General features: G+C 36.7%; 1 protein-coding gene across 1 annotated transcript; it reads left to right on the top strand.

Moving 5' to 3' along the window:
- The first annotated feature begins 35 nt into the window (after positions 1-35).
- LOC124163759 (caspase-8) lies at positions 36-18,789 on the top strand. Its single transcript, XM_046540841.1, has 6 exons — positions 36-870; positions 1,677-2,072; positions 8,389-8,605; positions 11,684-11,824; positions 12,245-12,367; positions 14,431-18,789. Exons 1-6 carry the CDS (start codon positions 169-171, stop codon positions 14,742-14,744), a joined length of 1,893 nt encoding a protein of 630 aa, XP_046396797.1. The 5' UTR covers positions 36-168; the 3' UTR covers positions 14,745-18,789.
- The last annotated feature ends 1,724 nt before the right edge of the window (positions 18,790-20,513 follow it).

The following is a 20,513-nucleotide window of genomic DNA, read 5'->3' as shown; positions in this document are numbered from 1 at the left end:
ACCCGGGTTGCGGGGATTAAAGGGTTGGGCGGGGATGGGGAACGAAACACTCATGACACCTGTTGATTATGGCAGACCGCTGACGGTGGCACATAAGGTTTTGTTAGTGTATGGAAGGCAGTGTTCTAACCTTTATTGGTAGTTCGTCCTCTTGTTTTAAATTACACCATGGATCCCGATGAAGACCCCTTTGTGGATATCAAAAACCTATCGTTTGATGCCCTGCCATCGTTGGAAAGCTGTCGTTCCGTTACTGAGAAAATTCCGATCACAGTTGCAGTGATAAGGAATCTAGAAATAGACATGGATATTTATGAGAAAGTTTCTTTAGTTTTCCTGCTTTACCCTAATGTAGATTTGGCTCTCCAACGTTTGCTTGCCGTTGAAGCGAACTTGATGTCAAATCAGTCTTCAGTGAGTGAAATTAGTTTATTGTCTGACTGGGCCTTCGCAACGCAGGGATCATGTAAAAAATCTATGAGTGAAGACGCTTCATCGTTGTCTCCTGAAAATCAGGAAGCTTTCATCGAGGCGCTTTGTATCGTGCAAGATTTTAGATCACTTTCTCGTATTAATCGTGGAGATCGATCCACAGGCCTTGTTGTTCGCGAAATGTCTCTGCAAACCCCAGAGAAATACTTTATAAACCACACGAGAAATGTTTTGTACAGGATTTGCGAGAGCCTAACCCCTCCCACTGCTTTAAACTTGGTGAAACAAGTTGAAAGGGAGAGAGTTGATTTAGTGCGGCCATTCTCTCCTGACCCTCGCCTTCTGGAAATTGTTTTCCTTTACTGGGCTTCTCACCACTTCATAGACATAGACGACAACGTCTATGTAGACTTTCGTAATTTGAGTCGACACTTGCTGGTGAGTATATTTTCTCAATAGCTTTTTACACTAGTAACTCGCTCATTCCAAGGTTCAGCTGTTCCTGCTGGAACTAATTTATAGGCTGTGTGTTATTTGAGGATGTGATTTCTGTCTTCAAACGCGTAGGGATTGGATTTACTTACTTTATGTGATATTTTTCATTTTTTAAGTTGATATATCAATGCTGGTGGCAATATGAAAGTACTAAAATTGTTGTCTAGTTTATCCAGGGTGTAGTGTATTGAAATGCATAATTTCTAACTCACGACATAAACAAACGTTATCAAGAATAACAATCATACATATTTTCCAGAAATGATTTGATAATCTTGAAATTTTTGTTTAAATATCTGCAAAAAAATTTTCTTAGGAATTTTTTGAGTGACATTTGTAAGAAGTATTCATATTGTGACAGGGGCAGATCCAGGATTTATTTCTGGGCGGGCACAATGGTATAACAGGTCTTCTCATATTTGAGATTAAAAACTAAATACAACAATTTCTGTAGAAAATATTCTCCTTATTTTGATATGAAAGTAATAAATATAAAATGAAATGATTGAGTTTCCGTAATACACAAAATAAAACAAACGCAATAGTAACCATATTACAAATTTTATCTATTTTTATACCCCCTAAATTCACCTATGTATTGTGATGATTCTCATTGATGTAAATTTTTAATGCAAGCCTTGTAATTTTCATGTACGTGTTGGCCCTCGCATTTGGCCTGGTGAAGGTTCCATAAAATTTGAAATTTTCGTGCAGACTTTAATGGTTATGTGCTTCTTTATTAATTACAGATGCTTGGGGAAATAGGACTGTCAAAAATGCTTCACACTATGTGTCCATATATTGCTAGACCCACCAAAGCCACGGAACTCCACAAAGGAGTTATTGTTGAAACATCATCACTAAACTCAAAATCAGATGAATCAGCCAGCAGTATGTTGCATCGTGAGAAGCTGGTGTCATCGTTGTCTATTGCAGCTGATGACAATTCCTCTAATGTTGCAGTATCAAAAAAATCTGGAAACCTGAAGAAGAATGGTTCCCACAGTAAAACCGTTAAAAATTCTGCTGCGAAGAAATCTGCCAGTGAAAGAATGGAGCGCTACAAAATTGATGTGAAGAACATGGGGATTTGCTTGATTATCAACCAGAAGAATTTCTATCGTGACAGTAATCCACGTCTCAAGGTAAGTATTTGCTACACGTGACTGAACTGAAAATAATGAGTGTACATTGCTATGGGGATTGTCTTATTATAGGGCCATTCCATGAAAATAGGTAACTTTTGGAAATAAAAATATTTTTTTATATTTAACTTATTGTGTCATGATTGTCTTCTCATAAGGTTCTATTATGAGTATTTACTAGGAATTTTAGTCAAATATGTTTAAATATGTAGGTAACCTAGGTTCAAAGTCGTCTCTTCATCAGCTGTTCAAAAATTGCCATTTTCATAGGTTGTGTTGCCATATCAATGCTTGACTAAATGCTATTTTTATGTGTCTTGGTAATTATAATATCAAAATATAGTACAGTATAAGAGTTTCTATCACAAAATTATATTAATTTTGCGATAGTATAATGGTTAAATACAGTGTTTAAAAGTAGATTGTTTCTTTGTCCCGTACGTAACATAAAATATATAAATTTATTTTTTCACAAAGTTTCTTGACAAACAGCTACTCAAAATACAATTTTCTAAACTGGTTTTGTGTCAAACTAAATAATTATGATGTTGTGAAAAAATAATAAAATTTAAACATACCCTAATGTTCAATTTCTTTCTGTCCCGTACGTAACGTTACGTACGGGACACTTCACAACATAATATGCAATATACATAAAAATGAATTCACTATGTCATATCATTACTAAATTTTGATAATATTTAATTCTAAAACATAAAATGAAGCGTTATTTACATTTAGTCCAGAAAAGTCTAGGCCTACAGTAATTTAAATTTGAAATTGTGCTCTGGGCATTCAGGGTTGGGGAGTTTGGCATCGGTTAATAGAAGGGCCAGGTATTAAGTTTATGTCATGAAATGACAAAGTGGCAGAGGAGTAGGTGCTGTGGTTGAAAGTATGCATTGTAGTAAACAGAAGAACAAGTAAAATTTTAGGTGCATAGAGGGCGGGTAGAAAAGGTTAGAAAAAGTAAGGTGAATGAAATGGTAAATCATGACTGTTTAATTCCTGCGTTTCATTTGATTTTGTCACCTCAATAATCTCCAGTTCTTCGTGACAAAAAGTGGGGACTCAATTTCTTTTGTCTCAGTGTGTGGTAGATCTCAGATGCGAAATCACTGGGATAGTTGTTCTCGATTAGATGTTTGGTGATACTAGAATTTGCAGTCGCCTTTAGCCAACACGTAATACATGTTTCAGTGCGTGAGTTAGCATATGTTATTTTTGTGACTGATTACTAGGAGGGAATCAAGGTCAGAAAATAAACAATGTGGACTACATGAAGTATTTTTATTTAAGTAAGTTTACATAAGCACCACTGAGTAATGCCTGAAACTTTGAAGATAAGAAATTTAATGCTTTTTCAGAATTAAAATGGTGGTGGAAAAACCTTAGGCAACTGCTGTTGCTAGAGTAAAGAAAATGCGAAGTAAACTAAATGCAAGTGATCATGATGGGTTCTTAAAAAGAAGTAAGAGGATAAATTAATTAAGAAAAAAGCGGAGAGAAAATATTACCGACAAAGAAAAAGTATGAAAGGGAAAAAATGACAGTGAATAGCAGGCAAACTTTAGCTAAAAAATCAAGCTCACATCAGTTCTCCTGAATGCAATTTTAGAGAACTGACTGAATGTTAAGAGTAGTGAGGATGAAAATGATGCTCTATTCAATCTGCCAAGGATTTTGCATCAGAATCTTCAGTAGTTTGTTCAAAGACAAGTTTTATTGTATTGTTGTTCAATATTTGTTTGTTCAAGGCATATTATGCTGGAGAAGATTATATAAATGATACCATCATCAAAGTAAAGCATTGATACAATGTTCAAGCAGCACCAGATATCCTTAGCTTTCATGTGATATGCAATACAAATGAAAGTTTTTCAGGAGAGAAACATTTTAAAGATATCAACTTGAATTTAGACCTGTTTGTTGAAGTGAAGACAGAATTCAGAGGTCAGTGGGTTCTAGTGCAATATAATGGCAATTTATTTTGAGGCAAAATCACAGAAATTGTCTCACAGAAGCAACTGTAAGTTACAGTCATGGTACCTTATGGTGAAGCGAGGGGGGGGGGGGGAGGTTTTTGGGGCATAATCACCCCCCAAATCTAAATTAGTTAATTGGATTAATATTACTTATAGAAAAGTGTAAGGATTAATAAAATATCCCTCAGAAAGCTGTAAAACTCCCCATTTTGAACCATTTATCTTAAAAAATTTCTGGGGGAGGGTCCCCGTACCTCCTGCTTGCCCTGGCAGGTATTCCATACCCCCTAGATCCCCACTATTAGTCGCCCCTAAAACCTCCTCTAGCCTTAATTCCTAGCTGTACCCCTGATGGTACCCACCAGTCCCCAGAACATTATAAATGGCCAACGCTGCCCGATTGTATTGTATACAATAGAGAGACAGAGGTGATTAATGCTATTTCTCCTCCTATAGTGTTGAACAAAAAAAGACGATGGAAAATTTAACCGTAAAGATCTTAAATTATGAACTCTGGTATCTTTCTCCTTGTTTTTTTTAATAATACCATGGTAACAAGATTAAAGTAGCTGTGTAATTTTTTTATACCTTAATTGTATTATAATTAAGCTAAGCAAATACAAGTTAATTGATCAAGAAAATAATGCTTATAAACATATGATCTTCTTATATTGTAATTGGCTTAACAACCTTTTCTGATAAATGTGTTTTTGACCATGTTAACTCTGCCTGCTTTCAATAACTTTTAGCCTGAAGTGTACAATGTCCCGTACGTAACACCCTTGTCCCGTACGTAACAAAAGGTGAAAAAATTGTAACTTAGTTGAAAAAAATTTGTTAATAATGTTAAGTATATGTGCTTGAAGCATACTTTTTAAGCTATATGAAAAAAAATACCACAGCATTATGAAAATTCTAATTGAGCTGAAATATCATTTTTCATAACATGAGCCAAACAAGTGGTTGACTCAGCTTGTCCCGTACGTAACAGGCACTTATTTTTTCTTGCAACAGTTACAACAAAGTGCTAAAGCCAAAACTGTAGCTTGAAAAATAGCTTAGGTCTACACCTAACAATTTATAGCTGTTTCAATGAAACACAAAAAATATTAGGAGCAGAAATAATATTTTAAAGCTGTAAAAATTAGTACAAATGTCCCGTACGTAACGGTGGAATGGCCCTTATATTTGGGTACAATAGGGTACTTTCCTTCATGAAAGAAAATGAAAGGAATTGATTGCGATTCGTTACCCACCATTAGTATATTCATAATATACAAATTATTTGGTTTTAGAAATACCGGTTTTGACGAATGGCAATGCTCAATTTTTATCCTCATTTGAAAAAGGCCAGATTGGCGCCCATGCGATGCCACTCCACGTGGCATCACAGTGACCTAGTTTCTATACGAGTAGATAGGAGTTTTACATCGTCTGAGGTTACCAATGCATGCATGAGTCACAGAGCTCAGGGAAACATATCTTAATAATCACCCATTAAAATTACATGAGTTCGGAAAGTTTCCTTCGTTTGATAGGGTAATAATAATCCTTATTTAAGCCAAGCGCTACCTGCTAGCTGGGTACTCTGCTACCTGCTGGCAGCCTGCGTCGTATCAGTGATCAAAGCCTCGCCCCAAGGTCACCTTACAGGGCGACAGCTGGAACCAGAAATACGTCACACGGAGTTTTCCCGGCATTCATACTTAGCCGTCGTGTTTTCGCGTGCTTGAAAATTTTCACTTTTCATTTAATCGCGAAAAATAGATATCGTATTTTAAAATCAAAATGCGTGAAATACGTACCCCAGGAGTAATAATCTTTCGATTTAGACAATAAAAAAAATAATAGGAAACCACCCTATTATTCAATACAATAATGTAGATGCAGGAGAGCCTTGATTAGCTGTTGTTGGTTAAACTATTCATTGGATTATCCACCTGTTTTTTCGTAACTAATCCTCCCAAAAGCCCCCTTCCTCTCCCTATTACCCCTTCTCTATCAAGGCCTTAGTTAGCGAGGGCTCTATGAGTTTAAACCCCCTCAGAAATTCTTGGGAGATACTGCTGTAAGTATAACCCCTCCAACCAAACGCACCTCGAATGTTTTTAATCCTGCGGGAATGCATATTTGATTTGTAGGAAATGTCACCCACAGAATTTAATGTGGTTTTTATGAATTAGGGGATATTTCTCCTGATGGGATAATAAAAGGGGTAGAAAATGCTTTAAAACGACAATATCCATGATTTATTTTTTTTATTTCTGGCGGAGGGCCCCAAGGGTTTGGGATAGGGCCCACGTGGCCTATACCATACCCCCCAGAACTCCTGGAAGCCCATACGCCACAAAGTTTTACTGCAATTGACGCCAATGACCTGGAATGCACCATCTTTCCAGGTGAAAACCCCAATCCCCAAAAAAAATTCTGTCTACTGCCTTATCCTCTACTTTTCTTAAGCAGATTTTTTAGTTTAAATATGCCTGGAACTTCATTATTCTTGAGGTTGAATGTCTCTTTTTACAGTCCGGCCACCAAGAGTTGTCCTATGACATTTAGAAGGATCTAAATCAGGGTAGGGGGCAAGGTTGCCCGGTTAGAAAGGGAAACTCCCACCACTCATGTAAACAAAAGGGTTCCGTGAAGAAAGCAGCAGGAAGGGACGACGAGCATGAAGGTCCCAAGGGAAGAATCCCCTGCTATGGTGATTCGAAGAAAGGGCTTGTTTTGGTGGCTCAGGCTTGTTTCAGTACTTCATGTCAGTGGCGCAGGGAGGGTGGGTTTTGGGGGATAAACCCCCCCCCCCCCCACAGAGATCAGAGAAATTTTTTAAGTTTAATCCATTTTACTTAATGGGATTGATATTACTAATAGAGTAGTGTAAGGTTTAATACAAATATCCCTCAGAAAGCAGTAAAACTAGCCATTGTGAACCATTTATCCTAAAATTCCGCAATAGGGTGGTTTCCTATTATTTATTTATTGCCTGAATCGAAAGATTATTACACCTGGGGTACGTAGTTCATGCATTTAGATTTTTAAATGACGATATCTATTTTTTGCGATGAAATGAAAAGTGAAAATTTTCAAGCGCGCTAAAACGCGACGCGTAAGTATGAATGCCGGGAAATCTCTCCGTGAGACTTATTTCTAGTTCCCGCTGCCCCCCTGTGAGTTGACCTTGAGGCGAGGCTTAGCACTGATACGATGCAGGCTGCTAGCGGGTAGCTGAGTACCCTGCTGGCTGGTAGCGCTTGTCTTAAATAAGGATTATTAATACCTTATCAAATGAAGAAAACTTTTCGACCTTAGCCAGTTTTAATAAGTGATTATTAAGACATGTTTCCCTGAGCTCTACGCCTCATGCATGCATTGGTAACCTCAGACGATGTATAACTCCTATCTTCTCGTATAGAAACTAGGTCCCTGTGACATCACGTGGAGTGGCATCGCATGGGCACCAATCTGGCCCTTTTCAAATGAGGATAAAAATGGACCATAGCCATTCGTCTAAACCGCTATTTCTAAAACGAAATAATTTGTATATTTTGAATACACTAATGGTGGGTAACGAATCGCAATCAATGCTTTTCGTTTTCTTTGATGAAGGAAACTACCCTATTTATTAATCTCGCACATACCGCTTATCCTGATGGGTATTCCATACCCCCATATACCCTGGTATTAGTTGTACCTAAATCCCCCTCAGCCGTAATTCCTTGCTGCGCCCCTGCTTCGTATGCATGTGACAACGTTGTATGACTAGGCGAGGTTGTGAGGTGTGTTTAGGGGACAGCGATTGGTTGCAAACCGTGCTGGTGCAGGGTTATCCGCCCCTCCTTTTGAACTTCCATCAGACAACTCTTGCAGGCTGGACTCTAGCATTCTATCCTTTTTTTAGCGAGGCGAATGTTCTGCTTATTAAGATATTTTCTCAGAGCTTAAGGATACAATTGTATTTCTATAAATCATAGAATCTGTCACCTATTGCTCAACTCAAAGAAACTAATTTCAAGTTTTCTGTGAAAATATCAAACCATTGGGTAAAATAAGGTGGAGTAAGAACATATAAAAGTGTTGCATAGTGAAGGGCATGTACTCCTTTCACAATGAAATATCTACAAATTGTGATTGATTAGGATAAAACTACGTATAGTACATACCATGGTTAATATGTAGGGGTCTGATTAACTGGGACTTCTAAGGACTTTGGGATCTACCAACATAATTATTCTTGGGATATACTTATGTTGGATTTTTCCCCTCCACCCTTATGAATATCAACCTTTGGGGAATTTATTCAACAAGTGATGATGATCATTTTCTTTCAGGGGTACTTGCCACCAAAGCCCCTGGAGGACCGCCTTGGTACGGATGTGGACAGAGATCGTCTAATTGAGGCATTCACATCACTTGGCTTTGAAATCAAGGTTATGAGAAACCTCACACACACTCAGCTAATAGCAGCAGCCAGACACGCAGCCATCAGTGAAGTGAAACAGAAGCACTCATGCTTTACTCTCTGTATTCTAACTCATGGCCAAAAAGGTAACGTTACAATATTTTGGATGAAAAATACTGTGGCTTGCACCTAGGTTGGACTTGATAATAAAACACAATTGTAAAATCCTCAATAGGGTAGTTTCCTTTATCAAAGAAAATGGAATGCATTGATTGCGATTTCTTACCCACCATTAGTGTATTCATAATATACATACTATTTGGTTTTAGAAATCCCAGTTTAGACGAATGGCAATGATCAATTTTAACCTCATTTGAAAAAGGCCAGATTGGCACCCATGCGATTCCACTCCACGTGACGTCACAGGGACCTAGTTTCTATACGAGTAGATAGGAGTTTTACATTGTCTGAGATTACCAATGCATGCATGAGGCACAGAGCTCAGGGAAACATATCTTAATAATCACCCATTAAAATTACATGAGTTCGGAAAGTTTCCTTCGTTTGATAGGGTAATAATAATCCTTATTTAAGCCAAGTGCTACCTGCTAGCTGGGTACTCTGCTACCTGCTAGCAGCCTGCGTCGTATCAGTGATCAAAGCCTCGCCCCAAGGTCACCTTACAGCTGGAACCAGAAATACGTCACGCGGAGTTTTCCCGGCATTCCTACTTAGCTGTCGCATTTTCGCGCGCTTGAAAATTTTCACTTTTCGTTTAATCGCGAAAAATAGATATCGTCATTCAAAAATCTAAGAGCTTGAAATGCATACTCCTGGGGTAATAATCTTTCGATTTAGGCAATAAAAAATAATAGGAAACCACCCTATTATGCTGGTGTTAGTTGACCTAGGCTTTGCCAGTTCATTGCCATTTTATAGGTGCCAACCTAGATAAGTGTGGAGTTTACAATAGTGCTTTATATATTATATACGTTAGACTTGGCTTAATGCTGACATTTTGACTGCTATCATTCTCAGGAACTGAGTGCCTTGTCAAATTTTGCTCTAACTTAAATAGCTCTGGTTGGTAAGGAAGTGTCATATGATAGATTGATTTATCCCAGGTCCTTTTCAAGTGTTATTTGATTGGTGTCCATGTGCAGCCGAGATGAAAACCTGAGTTGCAGTTCAGTCTCTTCTCCAGCCTCGTATAAATTACTTCTTTTATTATTTCATCCGAATAATTAGTGGAGCGCTAAAATGAGTTATGTTCTGTCCAAGTCATACTGACCAGGGTATCAGAGAAAAGGGTTGTGTTATGGTGGTGGAAAGATAAAATTCTTGAAATAACAAAATGGTTTTATGCAGATTATCACCTTATCTCTAACTGGTCTCAAAATTATAGCAGCCTTAAAGACTTTCACCATATTTTCTGATATGCTTGGTGTGAAGTGGGAAAAATATACCTTTGAAAAGTCTGCAAATTTTAAAACTTAATAAGCAGATGAAATCTGATTACCCATTCACATACTTATTGCTCATTATTGGAAACTAGTTAGCTGAACTGTTTATGGACTACTTTTTGAACCTCATCTAATTGGGCCAAGCTTGGATTGCAAGTGAAGATAGGTTTCTATGAAATGTTACTCTCAGCCTTAAAATAACTTAAAAACTTTTCCTGAGATCATTATGTCCACCTAATAAGCAAAATTTTTCCAAAAATGCTCATTATTATGGTAGGATCGTTCTCAGCTAAACAAAACTATTCCCCAGCAAAACCTGGAAATTGGTGCAGTGGACAGCAAATAAAAAAAATGAAGTATCCAGTTGGAAGTGCTGTCAGTGATACATAAGCATCATTCATACAACACATGAAAAGGGCTTGGGGTAAATCAACCAATCAGGTGGCACTTCCTCCACCACATAATCTACTATTACGTATATTGTCCTATTACCATTAAGTATTCTACCAGTTTAGGTGGGTTTGCATGCAGTCATTACAAAGTAAACTGACAGTATCCCCTCCCTTTGTGGACTTCCCTCTTCAACTCACTATAAGGCCTACTCCTATTCATTCTATCTAACCTACTGTCTTCCTTCCTTTCCCTTGTTTACCCAACATTCTCCCCTAAAACAATGTTTTCAACATCCCTTCTCCCCTCAAAACTCGCTCCAACTATACCTTCTGTCTCCTCCGCATCTCATCTAGAATCCCTCTCTTCACCCATGTCTAGTGCTTCATCATTCCTCCTACTCTCCATCCACTTCACTTTCTCCATTCTTCTCCTCACCCACATCTCAGTCTATTCTCGTCCTCCTTCCTTAAGTGACTTTCAAGTGTTACATTCCAGATCAGGCTATTCCCTAGCCTTTTTTTTTAAATCTTATGTAATAATTATGCAATCAGCTTTTTTCTGTTCAAGCATGCTTCTTTTGCTAACACAATTCACTTCCTGATATTCTTACTGCTGTATCTGCTTTCCTCTAATGTGCTGCCCCAAAAGTAGAATTGCTCTACCAGCTCACATTTTTGCCTCCCTTCTTTTATCTTGAGTCTCACATTCCTCTCTCACGAAGCAAAATTTGCTGAGGGTCTTGAAACATCTCCAACATATGGTGTTACATATAAAGTGTTCTATTATCTTTTCATTTCATGAGCTCTAGTAATATTATTGTATCATTATCTCAACAATCATACCTTGAAAATAAGTCTGAACTAAGTTAATAATTCTAGTACAAAATCCTTAATAAATTTAAAAAAATACCTAGATCTGTCTTTAAGAAATTTTAAAAGTCATTAAAAGACCATTCTTTGAGAGTTTCCTTGTTCTAAGAGTAAAGTGTGCAGAAAAATGGGTAACATGTATATATGTTGCTTATGTTTTTACTAGTATTGATTTAATGAGAGATAATAAGGAAATCTAATGCTAATAAGAAGATACTGTTTGGGTTTAATGTTATCTCCATATTTATTTAGGGAGCATCTCCTGATGTTACAATTAGAGGCTTATTTAAACTTACGAATTACTTGTTTTTGTGGTCAATGCTCATTATGGCTATTATTTGTTCACTTAGTATGTCTTGCTTCCCTTCATTGTATTCTTCTCTTTGTATTCCCCAGTATCTCATGCATAACTATTTTTTCTAAATAATTAAAAAGCAAGACATGAATTATTTTATCACAATGATTAATTTATATATATATTGATGTTTTTCTATTATAGATGTTGTCTATGGGTGCAACAGTATTCCAGTAAGCATTATGGAATTAGTGGAAATATTCTGTGGTTCTAAATGCCCAGCTTTAATTGATAAGCCAAAAATTTTCATTTTTCAAGCATGCCAAGGAACCAAATTACAGCAAGGTAAGTATTTAATTTTAGATAAGAATGGTTTCATTTTCTGGTGATAGCTATTCAGGTTCAAAATCTACTTCTTTTGCATCTTTCTTGCCCCTTTCCTTACTATTTTTCTGATTATACCGGTTCTAACTAGCCATTAGTGGTGTTTTAAACTTTAGTGCTTTATAATTTTTATAGCTGTACAATATCACATTTTTTCAACATATTATGCCTAACCTGCGATTAATTTGTTTCTAAAATTTCTTGTTCCTAGAAATGTACGTTGTCTGCCATCCTTACTGATATTTTGGACTAGACCTTACAGGGTCTGCAAAACAAGAATAAAATAGTGAATAACAGTGTTTTTGAGTTCAATTTGAATAAAGTGCCTAGTTCTTTTGTTGTTATGGAAAAATTTATTTTCTATTCCTTTTTTCATTGTAGCTCCTCTTGATGAGGGTGAGGTTGCCACTGATGGTGCTGGCCGATCTGTCTCTGGTGTGAAGGACTATGTGAAGTTTTTATCAACAGTTCCTGGCTATGTGTCCTTGCGTCATAAAGTGACAGGTAAGTTGTAATTCAGCAAATGATTATTTTCACTGTTGGGTATTCAAAAAAATCCTCTCATATCACCAGTGACCACTTATTGGCTTTTTCAATCATTGAACATGCACGGGTGTCCTTGGGAAGGCATACGGGTCTTAGCGTTCTGGTGAACTTTTTGGGGAAATGCTTGTGAAGATCTATTTGAGGGGTGGGTGTAAAATTGATAAAATGTATTTATGTACCATTTTAAAAAATTGGCATGAATATGGACAATGAGAGGCACCCGCTATCAATTGTAGCCTTGAAAAGTATGAATAAGAAGGCATCCTGTACAGTGAGTCCTCGTTTAACGTCACTTACCGTTCCTGAAAAATGTGACGATAAACGAAATGACGTTAATCGAAACATAATATCCCATAAGAAACAATGTAAAAAGTGAATATCGGCTCCTGGACCTCACAATTCCTACGCGAAAAAATTTTAGCGTATCATATCTGGGGCATTTTTTACGATGGGAATGCCAAGCTATGGCATAAATACGAGTTCCTGTCTTCATCGACGACAATAGCAGCACTGACGTAAATCCTTCTCCATTTTTGTATCTTCCCGCATTTGCTTTTCGGCTTCGCTATGGTGGTCGCCAGGGCGAGCGTCGCCTGGGCATAATCATCGCTGAAACATCGTCGCAGTTACAGGAAACAAAATTATTGTGAACACGGCGAAAAAAGTGACTACAAAAACTCCAAGTTCTACACGGAAAAATTCCTTGAATCACTTTTTAGGTTCCCGAAAACCATTATGTCAAGTAAAACCTTGCGCACCTACCTAAGAATTCATTTAGCAGAAAATTTGCTTAAACCGTAATCGCAATTAACAATAAACACACCGTTTTACACTTCGTTTAGACTGATTGTATTACCGCCCACAAAACGAACAGCCTGCAACGCCCGCCGCTTCGCGTTTTTTTCTTGCGCGAAATTTAAAAGCCTTGACGTTATCGCGAAGCGAAGGTGCAATAAACGAATTACGGTCTCAAAACTTTCGTGACGTTATTGCGAAATGACGTTAAACGGGGTGACGTAGAACGAGGACTCACTGTATTTGAATCACTTGGATTTGTTAAAATGCTATGAGGAGCTGCAGTGCATTTGCAGAGATATGGGTAGGGTCATTGGTTCTAATATGCTTGTCCATTGTACAAATAGTAATTTTAGAGTGGAATTTTATTGTTTGGATGAACCAGTAGTAAAGTTGCAGTGTCGTTTATTGTTTTATCCTAAACTGAGAAATTTTCCATTGAGAGTCAGAGACTATGGGAGAGTGGTTTCTTAATTTACATTAAATGAAGTTCTGAAGCTTTTCAGTAGCCAGCATGCTTTAAATTTGCGTGGGAAATGTGTTGAAGTGGGTATTGCTAATGGTTGCTGCAAGATTCCTTTTTTCCAAATCCTGATTTCCCTGACAACAGTATTCATTTCCCCTAACTTTTAATCACTCCTGGTATAACTTAAAATTTTTGATAAGTGAGAGTCAGTGTAATTACAAAATTTATATGAAAATATTATTATTTTTGTAATAAAACACATTTATTCATGTGCCATATAATAACAGTAACTTGAAAACTGAATTACCTGCTGATGGTATATTTTCCATGTCCTGGGAAAGAAAAATCAAATACATATCTGGTATTGGCTTCCTCTATTCAGTATGCAAATTGGAGACGGGATACCGGTAGCTCGTCTGCTCCAAGTATTGTTTGTACTGATCACCAGAATGGGGTTTATGATCCTATGGTTCTAATTGATCGTATGGGCTACCACTCTGGTGAACAGAGAAAATTGTACTTGGGGCAAGCGAGCAGCAAGTATTCTACCCCCGACTTGTATATGTATGTAGTGAAAAGAGGAAGACAATATGACATATTTGAATTTCCACCATCATGGAAAAAATGTCATTAGGAAGGAAACTTACTTCCTTACAGAACAATATGGTGGTACATATTTTGTGGGGAAACTTTTTTCCCCGTAATACATGTGCGTGTATACGTGTATATTTCTTGACAAAAGAATTTTCTTTTTCTTTAGGTTCGTGGTTCATCGAACAATTGTATGAAGAAATCATGTGTAGGGAGCCTAACAGCAGTCTTATTGATGTCTTCACTCTTGTGAATGCTTCACTTGACAAGAAAAGCTCAGTGCTAGATAATAGTCTCATTTCAATGATGTCTGAGCTGCATTCTACTCTACGTGGTCCTGTAATGTTACCCTGGGATCCTGATGCCATGAAAAAAGCTAAACTATTGTCTGCACAGCGTATACTGTTTGACAAACTCTTTGAAGAATATTTTGCTAGCCCCAAAAAGTGTAGGGAAGTTCTGAAAAAAATCTGTAAACCTTAGGCAAAAGTTAAGTTTTGAAGTGTCATATACACATTTTATTTTTCAGTTCATGAAGTGGGACTTCAAACATTAATTTCATCAAAAATCTATTTTTTTGTGAGTATGCTGTGAGATATTTTGTAATTGATGGTTCCTACTCTGGAATGTTACTCTCAAAATGTAGTACATTATTTTTTAAACTATTTATGGATTATCATGAAGATTACACCCGTTAAATCATCTTTCAGAATTATTTTATGAGGTTATAAGTGAAATGCATTGAAAATGAAATTCTTCATGCAAACATAAAAGAGTAAATTATAAGAATAAGAGGTGCATCAGTTAACTCTATTCAAAAGTGAGTTCCTATGTATGATCGTATCAGTATTGTGAATTTTATCTTATATAAAAATGGTGCTACTTGGTAGAATTAAAAAAAAATATTTTAAACTAGTATTTAATGGAAGTTAAATAACACTAACACAATTTGTACAAACAAAATTTTTAACAAATTGCATATTGCGTGTCGTGATGTTATTTTACTGTGTATTACTGTTAACTATCTATAGCATTTTTCATTACATTTACAATCACTTTGATCATCAAACTTTATGAAAGTTAATTTATTTTAATTACACATTTTATGTGCTTGAAAAGCATATTATTTTTATAAAAATGAAACCAAAGGTATCAATTTGCATTCAATGTGGCTTTCTGTACATCAGGTACGAACTAATTTTTAGAAAAGAGCATTTGTATGAAATGACTACTTAAGTAGTTGTATGTGTGTTGTGGGTAGTATGTGAATATTTAAATACTGAAGAGGTATTTTTTACAAATCTTTAGCTATAATATTTCTAAATACATTTTTTTAATGTACATATTTATTAAAAGAGCATCTATCAACTCCACCTTTTATTTCCTTCTATCTTTACAAGCTTATCATGGGGGTCATGTCTGAGAATCAATCAAATCAAAATTATTTCATTAAGAAGTATTGTTGAAGTACTTTACTAGTATGATCTTCTTCTCAATAATTTAACATTACTGAAGATTTACTTCAAAATGATTGTACATTTTATTTATATTAAAATATGGTATTTTTCCTAAAAACATGAACAAAAAAAAATCTTTTGCTAGCAATTGGAAGGAGGGGCTCAGATAAGCTATTTTCGCTCACACAGGTGAGCAGTCAAAAATAAACTTATGCAATACTGGAGTACTCCATTACTTAAGCACTAGAAGTGTGAACTACCTATGTTGTATAGTATTAAGTGCGAAAGCGGTCTATTTGACTTCATTATTCTTCCAACTTTTATCACTCTTTTGCATGTTTTGTGGCTGATATATTTATTGATTGTTAAATCAAGGCTTTAGGGCTAAAACTGATTTATTTTGTGATAAACTATGTTGCAAGAAATCGCTAATGCTGAAATTTTTAGTTTTTTCCTTGTATGAGTTTCCTTTTCTGTGTTCATTGAAATTGCCATCTTTTTTGGTAAAGATGAGAGTGTACTCAGTATAATATGTTTTTTCTTTGTTAGTAATTAAAGGAGCCCTTCAGTAGAAGAAATAAGTAAACAGAAACAATCCACATTCAAGGGCAGAAAAGAATTTCATATTCCTAACAGAATACCTAACTAAAATTTTTCTGGACACAGCATATAAAGAATGGAGTAATCTAACTAAAATTCATGAAATTATAGCAGTGCTAATTATGTGAAGGTTCAAAATGACCCCTTGCCACTGTAGCCACTTGTTCAATGTAGCTACAAGCTGTTGAGGTCCCGGAAAGCCAAAGGTCCGTGGTTTGATTCCAGGTCTAGGGGAATTTTTTCTCATGGCAATTCATGTTATTTAACCTCCGTTGAAGCAGCAAACTTTGAAATATTACACATACATACCACTATGGTATGCACAGCATTAGCACAGGTTTGAGGCTCCGGTTATAACTTAATGAAAGACCTTTATCCCTTGTGTTACCATCCTTGATGAACCGCGAGGGCCTAACATCTAGTACCATCAGCTTCGGTACGATTACCGAGGGAATTCAAAAATGATAGTCATGTCAATCATTTAATGAAAGATTTTCTCTGAGCATTGTAGTGAAAAGAAGATAATTAAAAAGATTTCTAATTTTAAATACATAACATACTCATTCTTGAAGTTCTTACTTCATTAAAATTCTCATTTTGCCAGCCTACGTGGTGAAGTGAGGATGTCACCTGTTAGTTCTGGGAGAATTCGGTTCAAATCCCGCCAGGGTGGATTTCCTCATCCAGGGCTTGGTTAAAGTTGTGTGTCCATCAACTTAATTGTAGGGGGGACTGTTTAATCCTTGATTCACTTAATACTAGATCATTTTTATTACATCCCCCCATCGTTCCCCTGGTCCCGACGGTCTCAGCCCTATTCTCATATGAAACTGTGCTTCCTCCCTCGCACTACCCTTCTCCATAATATTTAACCGTTTTTTTTCCCTCGGTGTTTTTCCACCACAATTTAAATTTGCTAATATCACTCCAATTCATAAATCAGGGTCGAAAAGTAATGTCTCCAACTACTGTCCCATTTCTCTACTACCAATCTCTCATCAGTTTGCAAGAGAATTATTCTAAACAGACTATATTATTTCACGTCCCCCTTTCTATCCTCCTGCCAACACGGCTTTCTCCCTGGGCGATCATGTTTAACTAATTAGTCAGTTTTCCAACACCATGCAGTTGCCTCAATATCTAAGAAAGCCCAACTTAATGCAGTATTTTTTTACTTCTCGAAGGCCTTTCATTCCCTCAACCAGTCTCCTCCTTCATAAAATCAGTATAGGTTTAATATCCCTGGTGATTTTTTCAGCCTCTTGTCTATCATTATTAGTGACAGAAACCAGCGCGTCATTCTTTCTGGCATCTCATCTAGTTGGTCTCCTGTAACATCAGGAGTTCCCCAAGGCAGTGTTCTAGGACCATATCTATTTAATTTATACATTGACAACTTAGCCTCCCTAATTCCTACCTTGCAAGCCCACATGCTGTTTTACGCTGATGACTGCAAAGTTTTCAAAACCATCCACACTCCCTCTGACTGCCACGAACTGCAAAGCGCTTTAAATACCATTTCACGCTGGTGTCTTACCTGGGAACTAAAGCTCAGTGAGCATAAGTGCAATACCATGTCCATCAACGTAAAAAAAATTCCCCTTAACTTCAATTACACTTTAAACTCAGTGCCCATGAATCGCAAGTCGATGGTGAAGGATCTTGGCATACTAATTGATACTAAACTAAATTTCTCCGAGCACATAGAAACAGTTAAATCTAAGGCCATGTCCCTTTTAGGCCTACTATACAGATACTCTGAAATTAAAGATCCACAAGCTCTTCGTTGCTACTTTTCGACAATTGTCCTTCCTGTGATAGCCCATTGCTTTCCTATTTGGGCGATGTCAACTCCGTCAAATCTCTCTGCCTTTAAATCTTTTACTAACTTTTTCACAAGTATAGTAAAATAAAGAGTACCTCACATGTGTAATATGCCCACTAACACCATTCTAACTTCTCTCTCCATTCACAATCTTCCTTCTGTACGCCTTAAAAGTGACCTTAAATTTATCTACAATATCCTCAACTCATCACAGACTGTCGTGAACTCGTTTCTGTTCTTATTATCACTCATGCAATGCTCACTTTTCTTTCGCCTCCCCTCACTTCTTAATTCCCTTCCTCTGAGTAATGATCCCTTTTCCCTATCCCCGAAAGCCTTTACTAACCTGGCTATATCTTACCTCTCTGAACATCAATAGCAACACTTCCCATTTCTTACCCCTGCTACAATTTTCTTTAGCTATTGTACTTGTGTTCTTTAATTTTGAGGCTTTGATTCTCATTTTATTTTATGTACTTGATTCTCCGCATATTTTAGGTAGATTTGATTCCCGTTACATTATATGTATTTTGTTTCTTGTTATGTACTATTTATTATATTGTCATTGTGCCACTGTAAATTGGCAATAATTGCTGTATGTGGGCTTTTGAAATAAATGAATATTTCTCATATTGCACGGAAGTTAGCACTGCGTTTGATTTTCTCTTCCCTAAATAGATTATGCTGCAAGTTTGCTAGAAGTCACAATGCACGTCTGCTTCAAATTTTATTAGAAAGTTTGCACAGAAAGTTGTTATAAATATGCTCTTGACTTGATTTTTTTTTGCCTTGTTGATGTGCCATAAGTTTGCTGTATGCCCGCAGGTTTTCACAGTATGCCTGCAGCCGGTCAGTTCTGTAAGTAATTGCTTTAAATTCGACAAAAAATCGCCTGCACCTGACTTGTCCATCAAAATAATAATGGTGAATAACACATGAGATCTGTCAAAATTTTAATTTTTTATCAGCTCTGGCTACTATAATAGCACTCTGGAAAAAAAAACCTGGATAAGACTTCAAATTTTTGTCAACTAATTACCACTTTTTCTATCTCATCTTGGTTGGTTGATTTTCCCAACATTTCAAGTGAAAGATGCGTCATTGACTTCTTTACATTACTGATAAGGTCACTGCTTGCCTTCTCCTCTACCTTGCAGATGGGTCTCATTTGGTTCATTGTTGTTAACACTTGCGTGAGATTCCTTCCTTAAGTAAACTTTTCTCTCTGAACAAGTTGTTTCTAACTGTTAATGACTTCAATTATAACTAACCAACTCATGAACTGTGAGAGACAACTGACACAATTTTTTAAATTAAAAATTATGAGAGAGTGGCTTAATGAGTAAGATTAGATTGCATTGTAACTTATTTTTCACTTCCATATGCCAAATTATTAAAAAAATGATTATTTTGGGACATTGTGAACGACCACATTGCAGCCATGAGTTTTTTCAGGGGGGGCACAGATTAGTTTGCCACCCACATTCCCGTGATTCCCCCTCCCCCACCAGGCCCGTGCTGGACCCCTTCTTAGGGAGGTGGATGGCTGTGGGCACAGGGCGCCAGCACTTTACAGGGGGGGGATAAGGATATAATAATAAATAAATTTTGAAATTTTAATCCTTACCCTCTCGGGTTTTGAATTGAGATTGAATTGAATCTTACCAGATTGAATTACATTAATTTAAATTATTGCTTTATTTACTCAAGACAGTGTTAATTATGCTGATAAATGATACATCATTGAAACCAAGTTAACTGCTCACTGTAGATATTCTGACTGAAAAAATTGTGTTTCGTAACTGGAGGGCACCAAGGATTTCTCGACTGGAGGGCGTACAGGGATACGTCCTGGTGGCCCAGCACGGGCCTGTCCCCCACCACTAAAAATACATCTTTAAGCTATTTTTTGAGATTCGGCAGTTGAAGTTATGCACCATATGTTTACCATTAAGAGGTTTTTATTGAGATTATTGTTCAATAGTTTATAATAAAATAATTATTTTTTAATGATTTAATTAAAAAATTAGTTAAACGTTTTAAATAAAATTTTGAAATTTTGCCACCCCCTGAAATATGCCGCCCAAGGCACGTGCCCCCCCTGTCCTCCCTTCCCCACCTAAGTTCCAGGCCTGATTGCAGCTCACAGCAAATACAGAAACTGCACGTACAACAATCACCAAACCAGAAGCGTAACTAGGAATACCCTTTGGGGGGGATGGAGGGGGACCCCCCCCAGCCAATGAGGGTTCCGGAAAATTTTTCTGAAAAATGGCTTGCCTGGATATACATTTTACATCATTTTGTCACTTAAAATTTAACTTTAAGCAGATTCAGTTATTATTTGTAAAAACTTACATTTAAATAATT

The sequence above is a fragment of the Ischnura elegans genome, chromosome 8, assembly GCF_921293095.1.
Source record: "Ischnura elegans chromosome 8, ioIscEleg1.1, whole genome shotgun sequence".
Lineage (NCBI taxonomy): Eukaryota > Metazoa > Arthropoda > Insecta > Odonata > Coenagrionidae > Ischnura > Ischnura elegans.
The sequence above is the reverse complement of the archived record's forward strand: the minus strand, read 5'-3'. Positions and strand labels throughout refer to the sequence as shown.

What these genes read in the sequence shown, in the direction of transcription:
- LOC124163759 (XM_046540841.1), top strand. Translation starts at nt 169, where the DNA reads ATGGATCCCGATGAAGACCCCTTTGTGGATATCAAAAACCTATCGTTT. An exon ending in TCTAACTCATGGCCAAAAAG is followed by an intron (nt 8,606 to 11,683) that starts GTAACGTTACAA and finishes TTTCTATTATAG; the next exon opens with ATGTTGTCTATGGGTGCAAC. An exon ending in AGGAACCAAATTACAGCAAG is followed by an intron (nt 11,825 to 12,244) that starts GTAAGTATTTAA and finishes TTTTCATTGTAG; the next exon opens with CTCCTCTTGATGAGGGTGAG.